Source organism: Rutidosis leptorrhynchoides, chromosome 4 (assembly GCF_046630445.1).
Source record: "Rutidosis leptorrhynchoides isolate AG116_Rl617_1_P2 chromosome 4, CSIRO_AGI_Rlap_v1, whole genome shotgun sequence".
Taxonomy (NCBI): Eukaryota; Viridiplantae; Streptophyta; class Magnoliopsida; order Asterales; family Asteraceae; genus Rutidosis; species Rutidosis leptorrhynchoides.
The window spans coordinates 58702510-58725105 of NC_092336.1; the positions used below are offsets into that span (position 1 = coordinate 58702510).

Sequence of the window (22596 nt, forward strand, 5' to 3'; positions counted from 1 at the left end):
ATGTTCAGCTGACGAGTTTTTTAGTCGGACTCTGTGGTTCCACGGGTCATTAAACTAAATAACTTTAGCATTTACGTTCACTTAATACCTAAAACATATCATTAAACTGCTTCGTTTAAACAAACTCGTGATTCTACGGGTCATTTCACTAGTGGATGCTTATATATTAAAAAGAAAATTGAATCTATAAAAGTTACGAGCTTCGAACGATCGATCAGCTTGTTCCCATTCTTTTCACCGTAATCAAACCACTCCTTAAAAATTTGACATGTAACAATTTTATGACTCATTACCTAACACATAGTCGCAGGGTAACACAGGTAGACTCGCGACACAGACGATTACAAACTCCCCCAAAAACCCTATTTTCGCTCCCAAAAACCCTAAAAAACATAACCCACCTCCTGTCTTAACTCATACACAAATTCTCCCTAAAAATATCAACGAAAATCTAGGGTTTATCATATATCAAAACTAGGTTTCAAAAATGGTGGCTGATAAAGGCAAGAAACCCAAGATCGCTGAAAAAGTTGTTGAAGAGCCAATCGACACTGAACTTGTTTTATCCATTGAGAAGTTGCAAGAAGTTCAAGATGAACTTGAAAAGGTACTCCACTTTTTTATGTTCTCTTCAACTTTTTCTATTAGTTGATCTGATTATAATTATTATGTTTGTGAATTTGTGTTTGCAGCTAACATGCTTATTTTTTAGGTTTTAGAATAATTAAATAAAAAAATATTATAATATTTGATTTGGGTTTTTTAAAAATTGAATTTATTTATATTGAAATATATATATGCTGTTTGGATTTATGTGAGTATCAACTTGAAGATTGTTTGATGATACTTTTGAATTTATTTATTTTTTATATTAATCGAACTTTAGTTTGGGATAATCATGTCATGTGGATGTAGCTGAGCAAGTGACATGTTTAATATTCAAGCTCTGGTAAAATATGCTTGATTTATGGTTTTTTAATTTTATTTTTTTTTTATATGTGCATCCTTGGTTTTAAGAAATACAATTTTTTGATTTTGAAATAGTACAATTTATGCTGAACTAACAGCGCTGTCATTATATAATAACTGCCAATCTTGCATTGTAATGTTGAATGAATTATAGGCTTTCAATGAAGTCAAATATGGTGAATTAAGAACTTATATCGTTTTTTATTGTATTAGTTATTGGCTTCATTTCAATATACTTTGCGTGTTTCTGTTAAATTAATTTTAGATCAATGAGGAGGCTAGTGACAAAGTCTTGGAAGTCGAACAGAAATACAACGTCGTGCGAAAGCCAGTTTATGATAAACGCAGTGAAGTTATCAAATCAATTCCTGATTTTTGGTTGACTGCTGTGAGTAATTCATCATAATTTGAGAGTTTCTAGTTGTCGAATTTTCTAGCTGAAATTTAATCTTTTTTTGTTCTTGCAGTTTTTGAGTCACCCTGTTCTTTCTGATCTTTTGACTGAAGAAGACCAAAAGGTTGAATTTTTTTAACTCATTTACAGAAATATACGGCTTAATATTTTTTTTCCGAAATTTCTTGAATGTGAATATGTTAAGTAATCATAATGTTTCCTATGTTATTTTAGATATTCAAGCATTTGACCACTTTGGAAGTGGAAGATAACAAAGATGTGAAAATGGGTTACTCGATTACATTTGTGAGTAAAATTTAAATTCTTTTTTATATTATCTTTATCATCTTGAGTATTTGAGAAAAAATTGCTATTTTTACTTGTGTTTTGAATTATTTTTTGTATAAATGATTATTATATAATCTTGTATTTATGCAGAACTTCAGTCCCAACCCGTATTTTGAAGATTCGAAACTGACCAAGACTTTTACGTTCATTGACGAGGGCACTGCAAAAGTTACAGCTACACCCATCAAGTGGAAAGAGGGCAAGGTAAGACCTTTTTTTACTCTTATTTTATAATTGTTTAGTAGAGGTGACAACTTTGACCCATATGTTTTGCATATATATGGGACTATCAGTCAATCTGAGCTATGTTCTCTAACGGGTCAAACATGTAAATGAAAATAGCTAAAATTTGAATTGGTCGAAGGTACTCTAAAGTATAGTTCTAATGCATACAACGTCCTAAATCATCCTTTTGAGAAGGCCATGTTACGATGAAATAATCCAAGCTTTGATATTATATTTGATAAGTTAGTTTCTAAATATTAGGGGTCAACTCGATCAGGCCAGGGCTACAAAAAATGTCTGATAAGGATAATAACTAGCAGGGTTGGTGACTATCATGATTCATGGCCCGATTCGAAGAAAATGAATAAAAAGTCGGTCAAAGGTCAAAAGACGGGTCTGAGTTCAATTGTGGTCAAAACTAGGTCAAAATTTCAATATATTTTAACATAACGGCTTGGTTGGGCTGCTCTTTTTTGTTAGATATTTCAAGCACATGTCAAAATTGTATATGTTTGTGTAATTGTGTGTCTGATGTATGTTTAAAAGTCGATGTGTTAGTGCTCGAATTGTCGCCGACTAGTCCCTTCTTGACCGATTAGTCCAGATCCCGACCAGCTAGACCCCGTCTCTCGACTTTAGATCCTTGAACCTGTTGTACAATAATGATATCTCTTGACTTCCGCTTCTACTGCTTATTGTCAAGTATTGATTTTGGTCATTGCTTATTCTTCTTTTTTTTTTTTTTGGTTTTGTTTTTTGAAGGGTATTCCTAATGGGGTTTGCGACCATGACCATGAGAAGAAAGGAAACAAGCGGTGTCACGAGGATGAGAGGTTATTATTATTATTCAATCTTGATTTGTTTGTTCTATATTATATATTATATTGACGCCTTGTTTCTTGGCTCATTTGCATTTTCATGTGAATGTATTGATACAGCTTCTTTAGCTGGTTCATTGGAAGTCAACAGAAAGATGAAATAGAAGAAATTAATGATGACGTATGGCTATTCGTAAATAAATTGATTTCAATTATACTGTTAGCTACCCTACCTTTAAAGCAGTTAATTATCCATTTTCTTATATTCGCAGGTTGCTGAAATAATTAGGGAGGATTTGTGGATCAACCCTCTTACTTACTTTAACAATGTACACTCTTGTCACTTAACTTTTCATTTCCTGCTTTTGGATTTCTCGATAATGAGTCGACAAATTAATATATTATAAAAAATATAAATGTGATCTTCTTGTTTACTGATTGCTTGTCGAACAATGTATTTTATTAAAGGATGCTGATGAAGAAGATGATGAGGAAGGAGATGAAGAGGTAAAACCTGGATCACTAGCACTGAAAGCAACAATCTTTTTCTTGTTACCTTTCCGAATAATCGATTGCTCATGCACTTGTATATTGACATTTATGTGTACTTGGTGTATAACAGGAAAATGGAACAGATGAGTCTGAAGACAATGAGGATGAAGAAGATGATGGTGAGGGGGAAGGCAAGTGAATGAGTAGTATGTGTAAAGTGGTTTATCTGTGACAGTCAAAAAGTTTTCAGCTTTAAGGGCTTAGATGTTTCTCTCTAACTGTGGACTCATCGGTGGATGTTTATTAGTTTATAAATCTATATTTTATAGTGCGGCTTTAATGGTATTTTATGAACCACAATTTGCTTAATATGTGAACAAGGCAAAACGGAGAAAAGAACGTTACTTAATCTAATATATGTTGGTTTGCTTTAAGCTAGTACTAACATTTAGACTGATTAAGATTTGGTGCACTGGTAATTTTGGCCAAGAGTATATTTGGCATCATATCATAAACCATTACAAGGCTATTGAGCACTGAGCAGTATGCGGTACTTCTTTAATTTCTTTAAGGCAAATGCTTGCAAGCCCTTCTGTTATTTATTGAACTAAAATGGCTATGCTAATTGCATAAATTTCAATTTCTTCACGTAGCAACATATATATATATATATATATATATATATATATATATATATATATATATATATAGGGGCAGGATCAATGGGGAAGTAACCAAGCGGGGGGAAGCAAAATTTTTTTTTTTTTCGTTTTTTTTGGAATTTTTTTTCCGGCATCAAGATCAGACGAAAATAAGAACATTTAGAAGAGACACTTCGTGATGAATGTTATTATTTAGGAGGGAAAACGATCGACAAAAATAACATTCAAGATAATATTGTTCGTGAAGAATATGAACGTTTTTTTTTTTTCCATGTTTTGTGAAGTAAAATTTAGCCCGATTTAGAGTTTAGGGTTTAGGGTTTGGTGTTTTGGGTTTATTCCATAAACCCAAAACACCAAACCCTAAACCCTAAACCGTTCGTGTTAAAAACTCAATCTAAATCCTAAATCTAAACCCTAAATCTAAACCCTAAACCCTAAATTTCTAAACCCTAATATCTAAACCCTATAAACCCTAATATCTAAACTCTAATATCTAAACCCCAATAGCTAAAACCTCAACATACGCTCGAAAAACACGATAATTGTTATATATTACTTCTTCGAGCGTTTTCCCGCAAAAATAAAAACATTTATCACAAAGTGTCTCTACTAAATGTTCTTATTTTCATCCCATCTATAATGTTCGTGAACAAAGTTTTTTCAAAAAATGAAAAAAAAAAAAGTTTTTGCTCCCCCCGCTTCCCCCCGATTGGTTACTTCCCTCTTGATCCTACCACTAACGGTTTGGAAATTGGGGTTTAAAATTGGGGTTTAGAAATTGGGGTTTTGAAATTATGGTTTAGATTGAGTTTTTAACACGAACGGTTTGGAGTTTAGGGTTTACGGGTTTTCCTAAACCCTAAACTATAAACTCTAAATTGGGCTAAATTTAAAAAAAAAAAAATTCAAAAAAAAAAAAAATTGAAAATTTTTTCCCAGAAATTTTTGTTTAAAAAGTTTTCCACGTCAGCAGTCTGACTGCCACGTCAGCAGTCTGACAGTCAGTCTGCTGACGTGGCAGTCAGTCTGCTGACGTGGCAGTCAGACCACTGACGTCAGCATGCTGACGTGGAAAACTTTTTTTTTTAAAATTTCAATAAAAAACTTTTTTCCCGAATTTTTTTTTTCCTGAATTTTTTTGTTCAAAGAATAGGTGCATATAGTAGGTGCATGTACATTAATATGTAAGTTCTCTAGGTTTTCATCTCCCTACCTAAGTTCTCCATGGATCCTCACCCTATATATATATATATATATATATATATATATATATATATATATATATATATATAGTGATTTTCTGTTGGATTCTGTTTCTGCGTACTAATTGTAGTACAAGAAATAGGTAGACGAGATGGATCACTTGGTTGGATCATCTCAGTGCATAGTAATAGGTTAGTTATATTTGTGTACCTCGCAAATACAAAATCGTGCAATAGTATTGGCTATTTTGAGGTTGCTTGAATTATAAACATAATTGTAACATTAATAATTTTACAATAATAGATGTTAACAAAAAGTTGGTACACCAACCCTAGCTTCCTTCAAAATGAACAAAAGTTAAGCAAGTGCACCTTCATGCCATAAGTTTAGAATTTACAACTTTATTCGGAATACACCAGCCCAAATGAATAACTATGATGATTTTTTTACGGCTGTTAGGAGTCACTGACGGGGTTTCGAACGTGATGTCAGAACCCACCCACCCGATCATTTCTTGAGACGAACCAATACAGTCCTACCGCTCCTCGGAAGGAAATCCCACAACGAATCTATACGGGTATTGCGTGTGGTAAGGTCCCATCGGGTGAGGCTCGAACGCAAGACGTCGAGACCTCTCAGGCCCATGAAATTGGCGGGTAACCTCAAAGAAAAATATTTTGCAGCGCATGAGAGTCGAACCCATGACATCCCTTATGGGAAGTAAAGGAGGTCACCACCAATACACCAATACCTACACCTTGACGTGGTAACTATGATGACTATATCCCAACAATCAAAGAAGTGACCGGTCATCCAACTCAACATCAAACATGACCACTTAAAAGCTACAAAAAATAACCACTTGCTTTAGCAGAGTAGTGGTACCTTAGGGTATCCGAGTTAATGGATGAGAACGTCGTGTGTTCGATTCCGTAGGAGTTGTCTTCAAATTGTGTCTTATGGACAATTAATTGTGTCTTTTGTTTTCTTGCTGTTAACTTAAATATGGAACTTGTAATGTTTATTGTTAGAACCCTTTACCTTTTAAGCCTTTATTTTGCAGTAGCTCCCTAGTAATTTTTGAATTTACTGCGGTCATCGTGACAAACAATTTTGGTTCAATAATAATAGGATTATAGGAACGAATAAAATTAGATATAAGCAACTTTGGTAGAATAAAATACATAAAATTAGGGGAAAATAATCCTACACAAAATTATGGGAAAAATAACCCGCCGATTCTTTTTCACTTTATACTAGAGAACCAGAACGGCACCGGAGCTCCATTGCCGACGGCCAACAATCGAATACAATAACAAGACTTTGTCAAAAGTAATTTTTTTTTTATTGTGCATGCTTTTTATTGTAATTTCATTTGCTGATTGTTACAGTTTCATTTTCAGCTAGACGTTAACCCTAACCGTCTTATAATTAAGCATGTAATGTAATCGTAATTATTGAGCCCTAAATTTCAGTATGCTGTTAAAATAAGCTTACTGTAACTATTCTAGAAGTATCTTTAGATGTTAAATTGATACTCACTTCCACAAAATAAAATCTAAATTATTTTAAGAGAATTTGAAGTTATTTTTTTTTCTGTAATAAGTTTGGGGTTTACCTAATTGATATCTCAGCTTTATTTATGTGTAGGTAGGTTAGCAGTTAGCACCAAAATTGTAATATAAAATACGTTTGTAGACAAACTTGGATCGTATATTGAAGAAAAAACAATGAATCAGGAGGCGAGTTGTCGAAATCGAAAGCGCAAGAGAAACAAACGCCAGAAGAACGAAACCCTTGAAACACAGCAGAATGCCACCAATGCCAAATCTAATGTCAAAGAATCGCATTGTACTTCTAGTGTTTCTAAAAGTTCCCAAAAACCGTTATCGTATCTTGATAAGGTTGATATCTTTTTCGCTACTCATGATGAACATCATGCATCGTTTTTATATGAATTGTAATAGGTGAGGTTTGATTATATGTTTGTGTTTATCAGATGAAAGCGAAGTTAGCTGGAGGTCATTTTCGTATGATTAACGAGAAACTTTATACGTGCTCGTAAGTCCTAAAATTTTCTCCTTTTTTAATTGTGGAATTATTTGCACTTCAAACATACAAATTTCGACTGAGTTTGTCATATGTATTCCATAAAATGTATGTATCAATGGAAGAACCATATATATGCTTACTAAATGTTTGTGAAGTGGTTGGTATTAGATTATTGGTTCATATGATTGTCACTTTGACCACTGAAGTTAAAGGGTGACCTTTGATTTCTTTTGTAATTCATGTGTTTGTAGTGGGGATGAAGCCTTGAATTACTTTAAAGAAGATCCTTCATTGTTTAACATGGTAAGATATGTAGCCCCGTGTATTCTTTTGGTCAGATGTAAAGCGGATGTTTGTGACAGCCTTACCAGATAGATTTAATTTTAATAAATAGAAATTTGAGTATTGATTTAAGATTGTATAAGATGACTATTTATATCAACTATATATTATTCTATGTAACTTGTTGATGAATATATATAATATAGTATATAAAATTTTTAACAATATTAACAAGAAGGCATTTCAAAAGTATTTGAAAAGGTAAAAAGGATGGGCAATTGAGTACTTTTAGACCACTGTAATCAGACTTGTTTAATCAAGGACTCACTAGTGAAAGTTTTGTTGTAAATGTCTATTTACGAAACTTAAAACTAATTCATCTGGCCAGTATCACACAGGATATCAAGAGCAAATGTCACGATGGCCCGAACAACCAGTTAATATTATCATGAAATGGCTAAAGGATCACAGTGCCTCTCTAGTTGTGGCTGATTTTGGGTGTGGTAAGAACACGAATAAATTCTTACATATTTGAGATTTATATTTATTGTGAATGTATGATCTCCTGAATGTCTCTGTTAGTTAATAATCTCAAGACCGTAATATTTTGGGTGTATAACAGGAGATGCACGTCTTTCAAAAGGTGTAAAGAATAAGGTCTATTCTATAGACCTTGTCTCAAACGATCCTTCAGTGATTGCTTGTGATATGTCGAATGTAAGTCTCTCATCATATGTGTCAAACCTCTGATACTTTAATAATGTTACCTACAAGTGTGAAAACATGGGCAGGTCAGACAGTCTGGGTAACCAGTTGAAACGGCTAGCATGGTCAACCTGAAACACTTTTTGTTTAAATATTTTATACATTTGTTGTGAACAAATAGCGGGTCCAGTATAAGTAGTAATCACGTCACTAATAATATAGTATATTTTTTCAATAAAATGGATTTTGGAGGATTTATGCATTAGATACATACTTGTGGCAACTTTAGACTCGTATCCTTTTTAGAAACTTTTTGGTTTGGCCTGTTTACCCCAACAAAAACATAGCCTGAATCAACCGTTTATTCGTAAGTGGGTTGAAGTCATCATCACTCCCTGATGATCTGTAAACTTGCAGACGCCCCTTGAATCATCATCAGTAGATGTTGCTGTTTTCTGCCTTTCACTAATGGGCACCAACTTCCCTAATTTTATTCAGGAAGCACACAGAGTGCTTAAAACAAGGTATTTTCATAATATACTTAACTCAATTATGTACTCGTTAATTACCTTATTAGCATAGTTTCTCTTTTAAGTTATTATTCTGTTACAGTGGTTGGCTTTTGATAGCTGAGGTGAAGAGTAGATTTGATCCGACTAACGGAGGAGCAGATCCCGAAAAGTTTTCTAAAGCTGTCTGTGAGCTAGGGTTTACTACTGTATCAAAGGTTTGCTTGTCTTATTCGAAGGAGTCAATTTCTACCTACTGATTTATCAATGGGTTGATAACTTCAAAACGGAAAAATAGAAGATAAAAATTTGTTAAAAGTGAGCGAAGCATATAATTAGTTATCTTGGAGTACTACCTCTTCAGACATTCTATTAAAATAGTTATTGTAGTAATATTGTTTTTATAATCATAATTAACACATGAATTATTTATGTAAAAACTGTCAAAGAGCTGTTTGTCGGTCACACCAACCTGACCCGCTCCAGCGTTTAAACTCGTGATATGAATGCCTGTTCCAGTCTGAACCCATTTTGACTGGTTACCCATACTGCTCATCTTGCACTTCTTTATTTAAGAACACTGTTAGTATTTATGATCATCTTTCTTTGCTAATAATATGCCTCATATTGCAGGACTTCTCAAATAAGATGTTCATACTCCTATATTTTAAGAAAAAGGTCAGACAACTTTCTTCATTTCCTTCATTGATATGCATTTATGCCATTTCCGAATCAAACTTCATCAAGATCATGATTTGGTTTATCAAGAAACAGCAGTAACTGATTTTGTAACTCTTTGCAGCCAAAGAAAAGTTCTAGCCAAGAGATTAAATGGCCTGAACTAAAGCCATGCTTGTACAAGCGTCGCTGAACGTATAGCTTTCTTTTGAACCTATCAAATGACCAGGCATGGTTACAAACTTTATTAGTTTAATGGTGGAAAGTGCCTATCACAGTGTTCCTGTTTTACTGAAAGCAATTGTTGACAAACGCCTTCAATCTTTATTTTTTTTTACTACTTATAGTTTTATAATTATACAGAACTTTCTGTTTGCTATTCATTATACAAAGAGGATTTGGTCAACTTCGTTAAAGCTGCTAAGACTCTTAAAACTGTTGTATGTTATAACCAAACACATCTTATCTTCCTGATTGTATTAAAACACCCTACATAAACATATACTCCTATCACACACTTAAAGGCATTTAATCACTCTTATTTTGTTATCATGAGTTACAATTCACCCCTGCAGTCCCTTCATCCGATGGCTATCACTCTCTGTCATCTTGCATGTATGATGCCTGTATTCTTATAGGGTGATTTAAATCCCCAAAGATTTTGAAAGGATCCATTGCAAATGTGCATTATTAGTTTGCACCTTACAAGTTTTAAATTTGGTTTAAGGATTTTTTTTATTTGATTTGGATTTGGTTAGTTTTAATTTGCATGTATTTGGTTTGATTAAAAGGTTTTGGTTGACTATGAAGAATAAGATGAAAAGTGGATTAAATCACAAAGGACGAGCCAACATATGTAAAATGCCTTCAGATGCATAGCATTTGAAAGAATTTAACATTTTTCTTAACAAACGTTAGTCGTAGGGACTGTTAACGCAACAAAAAAAAAATACAGCAACTTAGCTAGTAATTTGATCTGGGGAGCGTTTGATAAAATAGAATATTTAATTGTTAAATTCTTCATTATTTAAATAATTCAAATGTTTTGATTAAACCTCGTTTTTGATTCACACATAATCATACACTTGAAATATGTTTGCGCATGCTAATTGCTAATTCCCAAATATTTGCCGTCGTTAGTAATTACTACACTGTTTTGTTGGTGCAGATTTTTCAAACCCTTAAAAACCCTTGCGTTGATAAGATGGATTCTGAATTTTGAACAATATGATGATAAGAGAATGTTTAAGCATTTAGAAAAAAATGTTACATTAGAGGGTTAGATGAAGGTGCTCAAAAAGGTTAGGATTTTTTAGTTGGATTTGAATTTTGATAGGATTTAGATTTGGATTATGTTAGGGGTTTTTTATTTGAATTTGGTTAAGTTTTTGATTTGAAGGTATTAGATTTGATGAACTTGTGGGCATAGTTCAACGGTCCTCCCATGTTCTTTGAGTCATGTGATACGTAGAGGTTATGAGTTCGATCTTTAGGCGATCGGTTCGGGTTTCCGTCCGAACGTGTGTGTTACGTACAAATGATGAGGGTCTTTGAAATAAATGATCAACTGATGCCAAAAAAAGTTACCGTTAAATAAATAAAAGATATTAGATTTGATTTGAAGTTTTGTTAAAGATAGAGAGAGGCCAAAAGTGAATTAAATCTCAAAGGACGAGGCAAAGTATCCAAAATGTCCCAACATGCATAGCATATGAGTGATTTACTGGGTTTTCTTTAAATAATAGTTAATCGTAAGGACTGATCATGCAAAATTTACAAACGACAAGTACTACCACGCAAAAAATATATATACAGCATTAACCGAACTACAGTAATGTTATTCTAAACCTATTATTTGCCTAATTTTGTCTATGAATATGCGATAAGTTTGTTAACCACCAAACCTTCGTTTCCACTGCACACCTCGCTAAACCCTTGCTCCGCCATTCATAAAACCTAAATCGACCTCTATAAACCTAGCTCCGTTTAAGGTTTGTATCTCTCTATTTCAGTTTCAATTTCAATTTCAATTTCAATTTCAATTTCAATTTCAATTTCAATTTCAATTTCAATTTCAATTTCAACTTCATTTCCATTTCATAATGTCTATGCTCGAATTAATCACCAAAGCTTCAGCTACATCCAACCAGCTAACTTCAGATTCACAATATCCCATAGTTCTTAATACAGATCCTATTCTGCTCAATTTAAAACCTAAAACTAACTATTCATTCGTTAATCGTGTCGATGGCTGGAAAATTTCCGATAATGATGCACAAGTTATAGAGCTAGGGCAAAAGTTTTATAAGAACTTGAAAATTAAGCTTAAGAACCCTAAGTCATTTACTAAGGTTGAATTTATTAGCATGTTGAATCTGTACCTGGAGAAGATTAGGGAGAGTGCCGAAATTTCGATTGGTGTTGAACCCAAAGATGAGGTTTATAGTAAGGTGTTTATACAGAAATTTGGATTTCTGATAGGCGAAGCGGTTTTAGGTTTGGTAATTGAGGCTTGTTTTGTGTTTGAAATTTGGGAGATTTTAAAAACTTTGATTGTTGGTGGATTGGTTAATAGTTCATGTTTTAAGGATTTTGTAGGTAATTTGATCGAGAAACGTAGGGCGGATTTGGTTTGTTTAAGTGTTAAGTATGTTTCGGATCTTCAAGTTTCTGACATAATTTCGGTTATGAGATTCTTTCTTTGTCCACCGAAAGATGGATATAGTAGCATGGTTGATGTGAGGAAAGAGTGGGAGAGGAAAGCGGTTTCAGCTATTGAAACGGCCGGTGATAAAAGTGCTGGCGAGAAGAAATTGACTTTGGCGAAAGATGCAGCGGTTTTGCTCATGATGGCTCATGATGAGTTTACGACTAGTGAATTGTGTTTGCATCATTTGATCGCGTCATCAAATGTTGATGATGTGATATTATCTGCTTGTATTGGGAAGTTGAATGGATCGGAGATTATGAGTTTTGTGCGTTATTTGAAGAAGTGGTTGGTTAAGTATCTGAAATTTCCGCATGCGTATTTGAGTAGTAAAAGTTTGCCAAAAGCAGTCGAGTTGGTTCCTTCACTTGAAAATGTCACCAAGTGTTTTGGGTTTGTAATTGACGAACATTTTTCGTCACTGGTGTTGCATCCAGAGTTTTGTGAAGAGGTAAAATCTGTTGAATTTGTTGTGAGTTCTTTGGCATCAGAAGCTAGGATTTGTTGTAGTTTGGCCAACTTTTGCGCAAGTTTGAAGATTTAATGTTAAAGGTACTGTTATATGAAGAGTTTTTGCTTAAAGCAAACAAGTAATGTTTAGGCAATTTAAGTTTTTTATATTTGTTTTGGGAACCTGGGATTAGGAATTATAAGCATTGTCAACACAACAACTGTAATGGCTTGCTAATCAAAGTGACATTCGTTCAGGTATGAACCATTAGGAGTCTGTAATGTGTGTCACATGATACGCGGTATATGTGAAATGCATAAGTTGAAGCTATACTGCAGATGACAACCAATGCTGTTTAGGTCTTATAACTTCTTGATTGTATTTTTCAAATTTTAGAGTCGGAGGGTTATTACGTTTATCGAATTATTACGTTGTCAAGTTGTTATATGATTGCACTGTTGCCTGTTGGAGTCAATATGGGTAATATTTGGGATGGAGTGAAACTTTTCGGGTAAAGTTGAGCCTGAACTACTTTGTCTCATATATAACGATTAACCTCTATTTATCATTAATGTGCTAATATTAATCAACTCATCAGTAATTAAATAAAATTGCTGCTTTTATGAAATTCCAACATTTCACTTTTTGGAAGAAAAAAAACTCGTAAGTGAACAAGTTGTTTTAACATATTCTTGGTATCGGATAGATCAAGTTTTTTCCTTGTTATTTGAATCTGAAACAACGTGTTGGACTAGACATTGTAGTTTAAGCGTTATAGTCAGTATTGTTTATTTTGTAGCAGCAGTGGGCTAACCAATAGTTCTGGTTGTTACAGAAATATATCTCTTTGCCAGAAAAAGAGTCCCGAAAGCCACCAGCAATTCTGTTGAACCGAAAACTCAAAATGAATTCCAAGAACGGATACGTGCAGAAAGGGGACTGATTGTTGGGTTAAATGTGGTTGAAGAATAGATAGGTGTCAAGTCTTCAAGCTCCTGTATCAATTTTATAAGCGCACTGAACACGATATCAGATTTGACATGGATTTCATTTTGTGTAACTTACCAGTTTTGTGAATGAAATGATGTTTTTCTGGTCTGATTCGTATATAAAAACAAGACATCATTAAAATGGTTAAATACCTTTTAGCAAGTGGCTGCTTGCGGATCACAATTTTGACAAGTCTATATGTATGTACTCTTCTTGTTTCAGTTATATTATCTACTGTACTATTTGCATAAAAAAAAAAGACTGCTAAAACTTATTCAACTCTTTCATTTTACTTTTATTTAGTTATGCTTCTTATTTCTTAAATTTTTTTAGGCAACTTCACATCTAATCTATTACGGGCTATATTAATAGAAATATTCATATTGGTGGAAGATAATTTAACATATCAGCTGCACCAGATGGTCAGTTTTACACACATAATTTAACATAAAACCGATATCTTTATTTTGACGTGTCGCTATATACTACAGTAATGAATTAGTGTCCTAAAAGTCAATATGAAGTTTAAGTTCAAAGTTAAAAAGAGTCCGGATGTATAGTACTTCATGTTATAAAAACCATATCTTCTGAATTATTTCCAATTGGCCTATTAAAATTACTTGTATCATCAATTCACTATCATCTATATAAGAGAAGAAACAAACCAAATTCTAACGCATAACCTCTATTTTTTTTTCTTCCTTTTTTATTCTCTCAAAAAGGCTAGATGGCAGCCACACCTATAGGCCATTGTATATCTCATTTCATTGAAGCAGATTCAACAAAATACAACATTTTGGGTGCAACAAGACACACTCTCTACACAAACAACCAAGTAAGGTTCTATTTTTCTAATTTGGAATCAAATTATAGACTGATATATTATATGCTAAATTTGTGTATACTTATGTAGCAGAGATATAATAACTTTTGTTCACTATCCATGAATGGTTGCCAATCTCGAGAGCCTAGAACTCCTGTCGGGTTGACCGAAACTCGTACTTTTCCAGCTGTCTCGACGCCTGCAATGGCGATGGAGTGTTTGAGTTCTGCAGTTAATGAGTTGGGGCTTGACCCCCCTGAATTCGGGTCAGGGATTATACGGCTCGAGGTTAGTTAACTAACTGGCTAGCTATATTTTAGATGTGTCTTTTCTTTTGTGATATGCGTATGGGGCTTATCTGTTAGAAATGGCGCCAATGGGAGTTTGCCATGTGGTTGGCTGTGATTTGAGATGCTGTCACTTGCAATTCTGGTTATGTGATGAGAAAATGATTGGTGGATATGGGTTAAACTTATATTATCACTTTTGGTGTCAGAATCTTAATTTATGAAGGACAAAAGTGTAAGATCGCGTAGCCCAACAGTCCATACTTTTCTAAAACCAATTGGTATTAGACATATTTTTCTTTCACTACCAGGACACGCCTCTTATACCGCCGATCTCTTTCTTTCACTTTTCTTTCACCATCGGGCACCGTGCGTTCAGGGGTGCGCCACCATCGTCCTATAGCCTAGCTCTGATGCCATTTGTAAGATCGCATAGCCCAAATACAATGTCCTGTAATATAAGCCCAAGAGTCCATCATTTTCTAAAACCAATCGGTATTAGAGGGACTTCCTCTTAGACTTATATACATACATTTATTTTTGTCTCCATCCTATGTGGGATAGGTTTGCACCCTAACAAAAAGTGGAGTATTACTTAGGTTTGATAAATTTCTTTAATTATTTCTGAGGGACGGCGGTAAAAACATCTTGTATTTATGGACGAGATGATTTGAATTAGATGTCTTAAAGGGTTTGGTAATTCAAGATACAAGGCTTAAAGAGCTAAAATTAGAAAATGAAATTACATTATTACCCCTTATATCTTTATTTATTCAGTATCATTTATCTTTTGTCCTTTTGTTATTTTACAAATTTTTTTAAGGTCATTTATTAAGCACTTCACAAACTTTAAGATTCAACTATAACCTACAGTTAGTTTTACCAACCACAACATGAAATTGTGAGAACTCGTTCCACGTCAGTGGGGAGGAGAATGAAACACCCTTTATTTTTATAAGGGTGTGGATACATCCTCTCGTGGATGCGTTTTGAGGATGAGTCCCAAGAAGCAAAACCCTGAACCACGAATCTAGGTTCAAAATTCAAAGGGGTCCTAATTTTTTATTTTATTTTTTTTCTTCAAAACTACAAATCGTGAATTTATATGAGCTCATATAGTTAATTAAGTTTTAACCTATACAATTTAAAGATTACATTGTAAAAGAAATTACCAAACTAGTGGGGTTGCCGAACTCCACGGACTCTCAAGTAGGATCGCCCCTGTTTGTACAACTATTAATGGATGTCTAACAGTTACTGACAGATGAGGGCTCTCGTTATCATTTTCGTTGTTTTTAAGATCAAACATGTTACCCTTTCCAACTCAAACTCGTTAATCTAAGGCGTGCATACCTCGATCAAATGATTTGTGCATTATCTCTTATACTTTTTAAAATGAAGTATAACAGATACAATAAGAAAACTTTATTAAGATGATGCATGATGGTTGAAAACTTTTTGAAGTAAAGGTTCCAATCGAAGAGCAAATAGAAGCAATAGACTGGTTACGTGGTCAACAACATTCTCAGCATCTTCCTCGTTGTTTTTTCTCCGGGAGAAGAAGAAGAAAATCACAAAAAAGAATTAATGGAAACTGCTTCAGCTATCCGCCATCTCCATCAAGTTCGCTCACTGAAAATGATTTATTATTTGGTTATGACACAATTAACCACGATTCATCTCTTGTTAGCGTTGCTGGGTTGGGTTCTGCTGTTTTCTTTCGCCACTTAACTCCCTTTTCGCTCCATGATTGGCGTTCTATCAAAAGGTATCAATTATTCATATTGTTTAGTTTATTTTAGTCAATTCTGTGCTGTTATCTAATGTACTTAAATTAAATTGGTGGTCTGTTTTGGTAGTTATTTTAAAGTTTTTTTTTTAAATTGAAGGTTTCTGTCTAAGAAGTGTCCACTGATTCGCGCTTATGGGGCTATTCGTTTTGATGCATTGGCTAATGTATCATCCGAATGGGAAGATTTTGGGTCATTTTACTTCATGATTCCACAGGTAAAGGGCACAATTATTTGTTTAATTATTATAGTCTAGTATGTATAGGTGACTCAATTTGGGCAGATATGAAATTAATTACAGGTTGAGTTTAACGAGTTTGAAGAAAGTTCGATGCTGGTAACTACTATTGCCTGGGATGAATCACTTTCATGTACATTTACAAAGGCGGTTCAAGCCCTTCAGTCGACACTACGACAGGTTTTCAGTTACTGTAAATTTTTATCTTTTGAGGTTTATGAATTTGTCAGAGTAGGGTTGGAAACAGCCAGAGAGTAATCTGCTGGTGGCCAGGGAAGGGTTCGAATAGCCATGAGTAATCCTTTCACTCTAAGCCGACCATCCAAAAAGGATGTGCACAATTGATAATGGGCTGCGTACATTAGAGTAAGAAGTCAGATTACTCGCCCTCTTGGGTAGCCCGAACAGAGAAAACCTTCTACCCTTTACCTTTTTAGGTTTATGAATTGTCAGCAGGCTCAAGAGTTTGAGTGTATTATATTTATTTGTTTAATTAAAACATGCCGTGTTTTTAAAACATGCTGTGTTTTGATGCAGGTTTCCTCTAATATTGTAAAGTTACGAAAAGAGGTTCCTAATACATCTATTCTCAGTAGTAATAATGTTCCAAATAAGAAAATGTGGGATTTTGGTGTTAATAGAGCATTGAAAATGATAAACAAAAACAACTCACCCCTTACTAAGGTATGATAACAGGTACTAAACGTTTAGCTGTTATTTTTTATCCCCTTCAGTCGATGCGTTGCTTATATAAAAATTTCATCCTAAAGGAAATGGGTCAAATGGATCGCAAGTCATCCAAATTTAATTATTAATGCATGGTTTTTAAAATAGTGTTAACACTCAAGTTATTTTTAAATTATTATAGTTTGTGCACAAAAATATTTCGGGTACGTGAATCTGACCCATTTGAACCCCTACAAAATTTCCTATTCTGAACTATTACCCACTCTGCCCATTTTGCCACCTTTAGTTCCACTGTACCCCTTGAAAAACACTACAACAACACTTTCACTTGCATGATTTACACACACAAATATAGAAATTTCCCCTCCTCTTGAACTTAGTGAATCCTCTTCAGCTCGACTGCTACATTGCAAACATATTAAAAAGTTAGTTATATAATCCAAGGGTGAAAACTTATAATTTGTTGTAGCATTTTGTACTGCTCTGCTGACTCACTTTTGTTTCGTCAGGTTGTGCTTGCACGTAGCAGTATTATTAGAACCTCACCCGATGTTGATCCTTTAGCATGGCTGGCTACTTTACAGGTGCTCTATTTTTCGTTTCGTTTTCTTTATTTTGAGATCATATCTCTACAGATATTATTTATTGCCGTTGTTAATTATAGTTGTTTTCTTAATTGTAGGTTGAGGGTGAAAATGCTTACCAATTCTGTCTTCAACCTCCTGATGCACCATCTTTTATCGGAAACACTGTAAGTGTAGCTATATACTGTAAAAGTTTTTATAACTATGATCACATTAAAGAAACTCGATAAGCTTTTATCAAAATAATGTTTATGTGTTCCGTTAATCACTTACTTGAACCTTGATGAATAGCCAGAGCAATTATTTCATCGGAAAAATTTCGACATTTATAGTGAGGCGATGGCTGGAACCAGAGCTAGAGGTGACTCAAAAGCCCTGGATCTGCAGATAGCTCTAGATTTACTTTCCAGGTTATTATTTAATCTAATTCAACTTTGTTTTATTACAACTAAAGCTAGTTAATAATTTTTTTTTTTTTTTTGCTTTTTGATCCTTATGTTTACATTCCTCAACTTTTTATAGCTCTAAAGATGACAAGGAGTTCTCTATAGTCAGGGAGTGCATAAGAAGGAAACTAGAGGTAAATGTGGAACACTACTTGGTGTGCAGTCTCAATATGCACCAAAAATAAAATAAAAAAACTGTCACTAATATTTTCGAAATAAATGACTTTTACGTGTAGGGTGTATGTTCAACAATATTAGTAGAACCAGAGAAAACAATTCGAAAACTTACAAGAGTACAACATCTGTATGCTCGATTAAGAGGCAGATTAAGAAGTGAAGATGATGAGGTATGTTTTTTCTTTGAGAAAATTGCGCGGTTGGTCCCTGTGGTTTACATGAAATGGGGCATTTGGTCCCTGAACTTCATTTTCGGGGTTGTTGGTCCCTGTGGTTTTCAAAACACGCGTGGTTGGTCCCTGACAGGGACCAACAACCCCGAAAATGAAAGTTCAAAACAGGTGTGGTTGGTCCCTGTCAGGGACCAACCACACGTGTTTTGAAAACCACAGGGACCAACAACCCCGAAAATGAAGTTCAGGGACCAAACACCCCATTTCATGTAAACCACAGGGACCAACCGCGCAATTCTCTCTCTCTTTTTTTTTAATAGTAAATCATACTCCAAAAACATACAATACATAGTAAACAAGTAGTCATGATGCAAACATATAGAAATATGAAGATAAATTTATTTATTGGAAAAATAAATGACATGAGTTTAACTTTTATGCAGTTTGATATTCTTTCTTCACTTCATCCAACTCCAGCTGTCTGCGGGTTCCCTACCGAAGAGGCACGAGTTCTGATAGCAGAAACTGGTACATGTATATTCCTTGATCTTCTCTTCTATCAAGACGCTTCATGCTTGTCACGTTTTAATAAAAATGAAAAAGAAAACTTTAGATTGAGGAGATATATATGGCCCATATAATACTCCGTAATACTTCATATAACTCAAATAAATGCTAAGATTTCCATTTTAAATGCAGTATTTCATCTATTAGAAAACTTCCCTTGCAAAATTACTTTATTTTTCAGTAGTAATCACCATTTCTGTTGTGCTGTTGTTATCGTACGATGAAATTTTTTATTAATGGTGCACGTACAGAAATGTTTGATAGAGGAATGTATGCGGGTCCAGTTGGTTGGTTTGGAGGAGGAGAGAGTGAGTTTGCTGTTGGAATCAGGTCAGCCTTGCTTCAAAAGGTAACATTTCTTCTTCATTACCTCTCCTTTTTTTATATAACCTTTTTTTGTTTTGTTTTTGTTTTTCATATATTGTTGTTTCATGGTAAAATTTACATATATGAATAGGGTGTTGGAGCATTAATATATGCTGGAACTGGGATAGTCGAAGGAAGTAGTTCTTCACAAGAGTGGGATGAACTGGAGCTTAAGACTTCTCAGGTTCGAGTGTTCGTTTCTATATATGCACGTTTATTTAAATTTTTTGCTTCCCAAATAATTCGTATAACACTAATTTGATTCAAATTAGTATATCTTTTAGTTCACCAAGCTGATGAAACTGGAGATGATCTCTTCCAACACAAAGAAGGCGATGTTATCTGAGAAGTAAAAATAGTAAAGGTTTGTGATTCATGCTATAACCTTCTGGTATTTTTCTTATAAATATCTCAAAATTATTGTTTTATATATATGGTTTAAGGTCTTGGCAAAGATACACACAGATAAATTTAACAAAGTAAACAACCACCGAATTTCATTTCTCAAATTATTAGGTTTTAAAGAGGTAAATCCGTAGCTGCAACATGGATGGTTTGGGTAATGGGTCAAAATGGGCTCGGGTTAATACCGCGACTAAACAATCGTTTATATCATATATCAGTTTCCATTTTCCAAAACGTATATTGTATATTATATAGTAATAAGTATGTCAAATATGATATAGGAGTTTTTATGCACTAAAGATACACTTTTGAAGGATTTCAATTTTGACTTTAGTTACCTGGTTGACCCGTTAGAGATAAATATAACCAGGATCAACCCATTCTTAATTTAACAAGGTTTTTTCTTTTATAGATCAACAAACATAATATCTTATATACATCCACACTTGTATAGTCCAATTGCCTCTCATAAGGCTTAAACTCACAGCCTCTAGGTTGATGGTTCCAAATACGGTTAGGCCCATGAGCGCTTTTGTTACCTCTAGGTATATTTAATTGGACAACTAATGAAGAAACAATCGTGGCCAAACAGAAAATAACGAATGGATAATAAGAACAAGAAATCAACTTCGACTTCTTTATTCACGAAACAAAAGCTCACGGCTCTTTGTTAACTTTATTAATTCAAATAAATCAAAACTTACAAAATACCATCTCTCGTCCTCTATATATATGAGGAGATATAATAATGCAAAATAAATAAGGGAGCAATATAATACGGGATAAACACAAATAATAGCTAAAAATAAACTACAAATCTTATCTATAAATAATTCCAAGAACTTTGACTCCTTATTCACGGTTGTTTCCAACCGACTTCCACCTATCTTTTTTATTTTATTAACTTCAACCCGTATTATTAACTTCAGCCCATTTGCTAACCTTGCCCACTTCTTTCAAATAAACAATTGTGATTCAAATATTTGTCCAAACAATCTTGGAGCCCAATTTTAGAAAACCCATTAATATTTCTATGGAATTCTGCATCACCAACAAAGTGATCCTGCATATTGTATATGTCAGTTTGCATATCTTAACAGATATATTAATCAAAGTTGGTGTTTGGTATAACTTGCAGGACCAGATAAGTTAACTGGACCAATTAGTCATCTCCTAATGCCTGTTTTAATTCTTTGGTTGAAGATGCAGATGCAGAGGCAAAAAAAAAAAAAAAAAAAAGGAAAAAAAAAAGTTTGTCAAAATTCGAATTACATCCCTACTACAAACATTATATTGATATCGATATTGATGAAGCATACTGGATGAATATATACACCAAGTTTGAATGCTCATCGAATTATTTATAGGTAAATAGATTAGTTTATTCAATTTTTATTAGTAAATGGTTTAAGCTCTATTCACTATTATTCAGGTTTGAAAACCTGCTTCAAATTTTACAATGACACTTGTAAATTTATCAATATTTTGGAGGTTAAAGAATGTGTGTACTCTAACCCTTTCATCTATAGTCTACTCTTATCATTGTCTTACTTTTGCAACTAAATCTGAACTCTTAGGCATGTAATCAGGGTAACATCAAGCCTACTACAGGTGGCATAAAGACAGATCAGGTGGCATATCTAAATGGGTTTGGGTCAACATGGGTAATGTTTTGGTATGGTCGAAATGGGGTGGGGTGAGGTGGGTTGGGTTGACCCAAAGTTTTTATGAATCGCTTTAGGAACATAAGTTCTTATAACTAAAAAATCCTTAACTTGTTATAATTCAGTAGGCTTATAACTACTTTAGTGGTTCGCGTCTTGATTAAGAATACTAATAATGAAGTGTAAGAACAAAGATGATAATGGAGAGAAAGAAAGAAACACTTTGTATGTGAGAAATGGTGCAAGTTTAATGCTTGCATTCATGAGTATTTATAGCCTAAAATCTCAATATAAAAATACATACTTTATGTACCAAAATTGACTATATGTATACACCAAAATTGACTATCCATATCTATATTATTATTATTATTACACTCCCCCTTGGATAGCAATTTTGTTTTGTTGAAGATCAACTATAAATTACTGCCTCGTTAAAAACCTTGCTAAAGAAAATCCAGTGGGAAAAAACTTTAGCTAAGGGAAAAAGAGTGTAGCATGGAGTTGACTCCCCATCAAGTAGACATCGCTTCAGCTGTTACATCTTTTGAACATGTCTCATGCCAATGTTATGAACGCGTTTCTGAAAATAGCAGTTGGAAGTGCTTTGGTGAAAAGATCAGCAGAGTCTTTGCTGGATTGAACAGATCTCATTTCAATCTGGTTGTCCTTAATGAGATCTTGAGTGTATGAGAAGAATCTAGGAGGTATGTTTTGTTCGGTCACTTTTGATATACCCTTTTTTCATCTGTGCTATGCAAGCTGCATTATCTTCATAGATAGTTGTTGGATTTTTATCGCGTTCTAGTCCACAAGAATCAGTAATGAGTTGTGTCATTGATCTCAACCAAAAACATTTCCGAGTAGCTTCATGTAATGCAATCACTTCGGCATGATTTGA

The 22596-nt window shown here is 33.9% G+C and overlaps 4 protein-coding genes across 14 annotated transcripts in view; all 4 read left to right on the forward strand.

Moving 5' to 3' along the window:
- Nucleotides 1-353: 353 nt before the first annotated feature.
- LOC139839624 (NAP1-related protein 2-like) lies at nt 354-3669 on the forward strand. The gene is made up of 10 exons (XM_071829747.1): nt 354-607; nt 1235-1357; nt 1437-1487; nt 1598-1669; nt 1802-1915; nt 2699-2769; nt 2875-2935; nt 3027-3083; nt 3223-3261; nt 3377-3669. The coding sequence occupies exons 1-10, from the start codon at nt 488-490 to the stop codon at nt 3443-3445; spliced, it is 777 nt and encodes a 258-aa protein (XP_071685848.1). The 5' UTR covers nt 354-487; the 3' UTR covers nt 3446-3669.
- Nucleotides 3670-6309: 2640 nt separating this feature from the next.
- LOC139840100 (ribosomal RNA-processing protein 8-like) lies at nt 6310-9798 on the forward strand. Of its 4 annotated transcripts, none has more exons than XM_071830324.1 (10): nt 6310-6446; nt 6765-7018; nt 7114-7175; nt 7418-7469; nt 7837-7951; nt 8071-8165; nt 8571-8677; nt 8766-8880; nt 9296-9340; nt 9465-9798. In XM_071830324.1, exons 2-10 carry the CDS (start codon nt 6845-6847, stop codon nt 9531-9533), a joined length of 834 nt encoding a protein of 277 aa, XP_071686425.1. In that variant the 5' UTR covers nt 6310-6446; nt 6765-6844; the 3' UTR covers nt 9534-9798. The 4 variants fall into 4 exon arrangements, with proteins under 4 accessions (XP_071686425.1, XP_071686427.1, XP_071686428.1 ...); XM_071830326.1 differs by having other exon boundaries at nt 6769-7018; XM_071830327.1 differs by having other exon boundaries at nt 6313-6446; nt 6813-7018.
- A 1604-nt stretch (nt 9799-11402) lies between these two features.
- The window catches only part of LOC139843651 (isochorismate synthase, chloroplastic-like), a 58269-nt gene continuing 47075 nt past the window's right edge, over nt 11403-22596 (forward strand). For 2 of the 8 annotated variants that reach the window (XM_071833767.1, XM_071833766.1), the window contains exons 1-17: nt 11403-12599; nt 13334-13688; nt 14211-14323; nt 14402-14599; nt 16068-16366; nt 16488-16605; nt 16690-16806; nt 17164-17310; nt 17823-17897; nt 17996-18064; nt 18189-18307; nt 18420-18477; nt 18580-18690; nt 19137-19221; nt 19512-19609; nt 19718-19810; nt 19911-19990. In XM_071833767.1, the coding sequence (XP_071689868.1) occupies nt 14216-14323; nt 14402-14599; nt 16068-16366; nt 16488-16605; nt 16690-16806; nt 17164-17310; nt 17823-17897; nt 17996-18064; nt 18189-18307; nt 18420-18477; nt 18580-18690; nt 19137-19221; nt 19512-19609; nt 19718-19810; nt 19911-19979 (1764 nt within the window). In that variant the 5' untranslated portion in view covers nt 11403-12599; nt 13334-13688; nt 14211-14215 and the 3' untranslated portion in view covers nt 19980-19990. Of the gene's footprint in view, nt 12600-13333; nt 13689-14113; nt 14324-14401; nt 14600-16067; nt 16367-16487; nt 16606-16689; nt 16807-17163; nt 17311-17822; nt 17898-17995; nt 18065-18188; nt 18308-18419; nt 18478-18579; nt 18691-19136; nt 19228-19511; nt 19610-19717; nt 19811-19898; nt 19991-21169; nt 21547-22596 lie in introns of those variants that run through there. The other 6 variants (XR_011757666.1, XM_071833764.1, XM_071833768.1 and 3 more) reach the window with 6 other exon arrangements.
- Nucleotides 11443-12591, forward strand: LOC139840659 (uncharacterized). The gene has a single exon (XM_071830911.1). The coding sequence runs from the start codon at nt 11443-11445 to the stop codon at nt 12589-12591; it is 1149 nt and encodes a 382-aa protein (XP_071687012.1).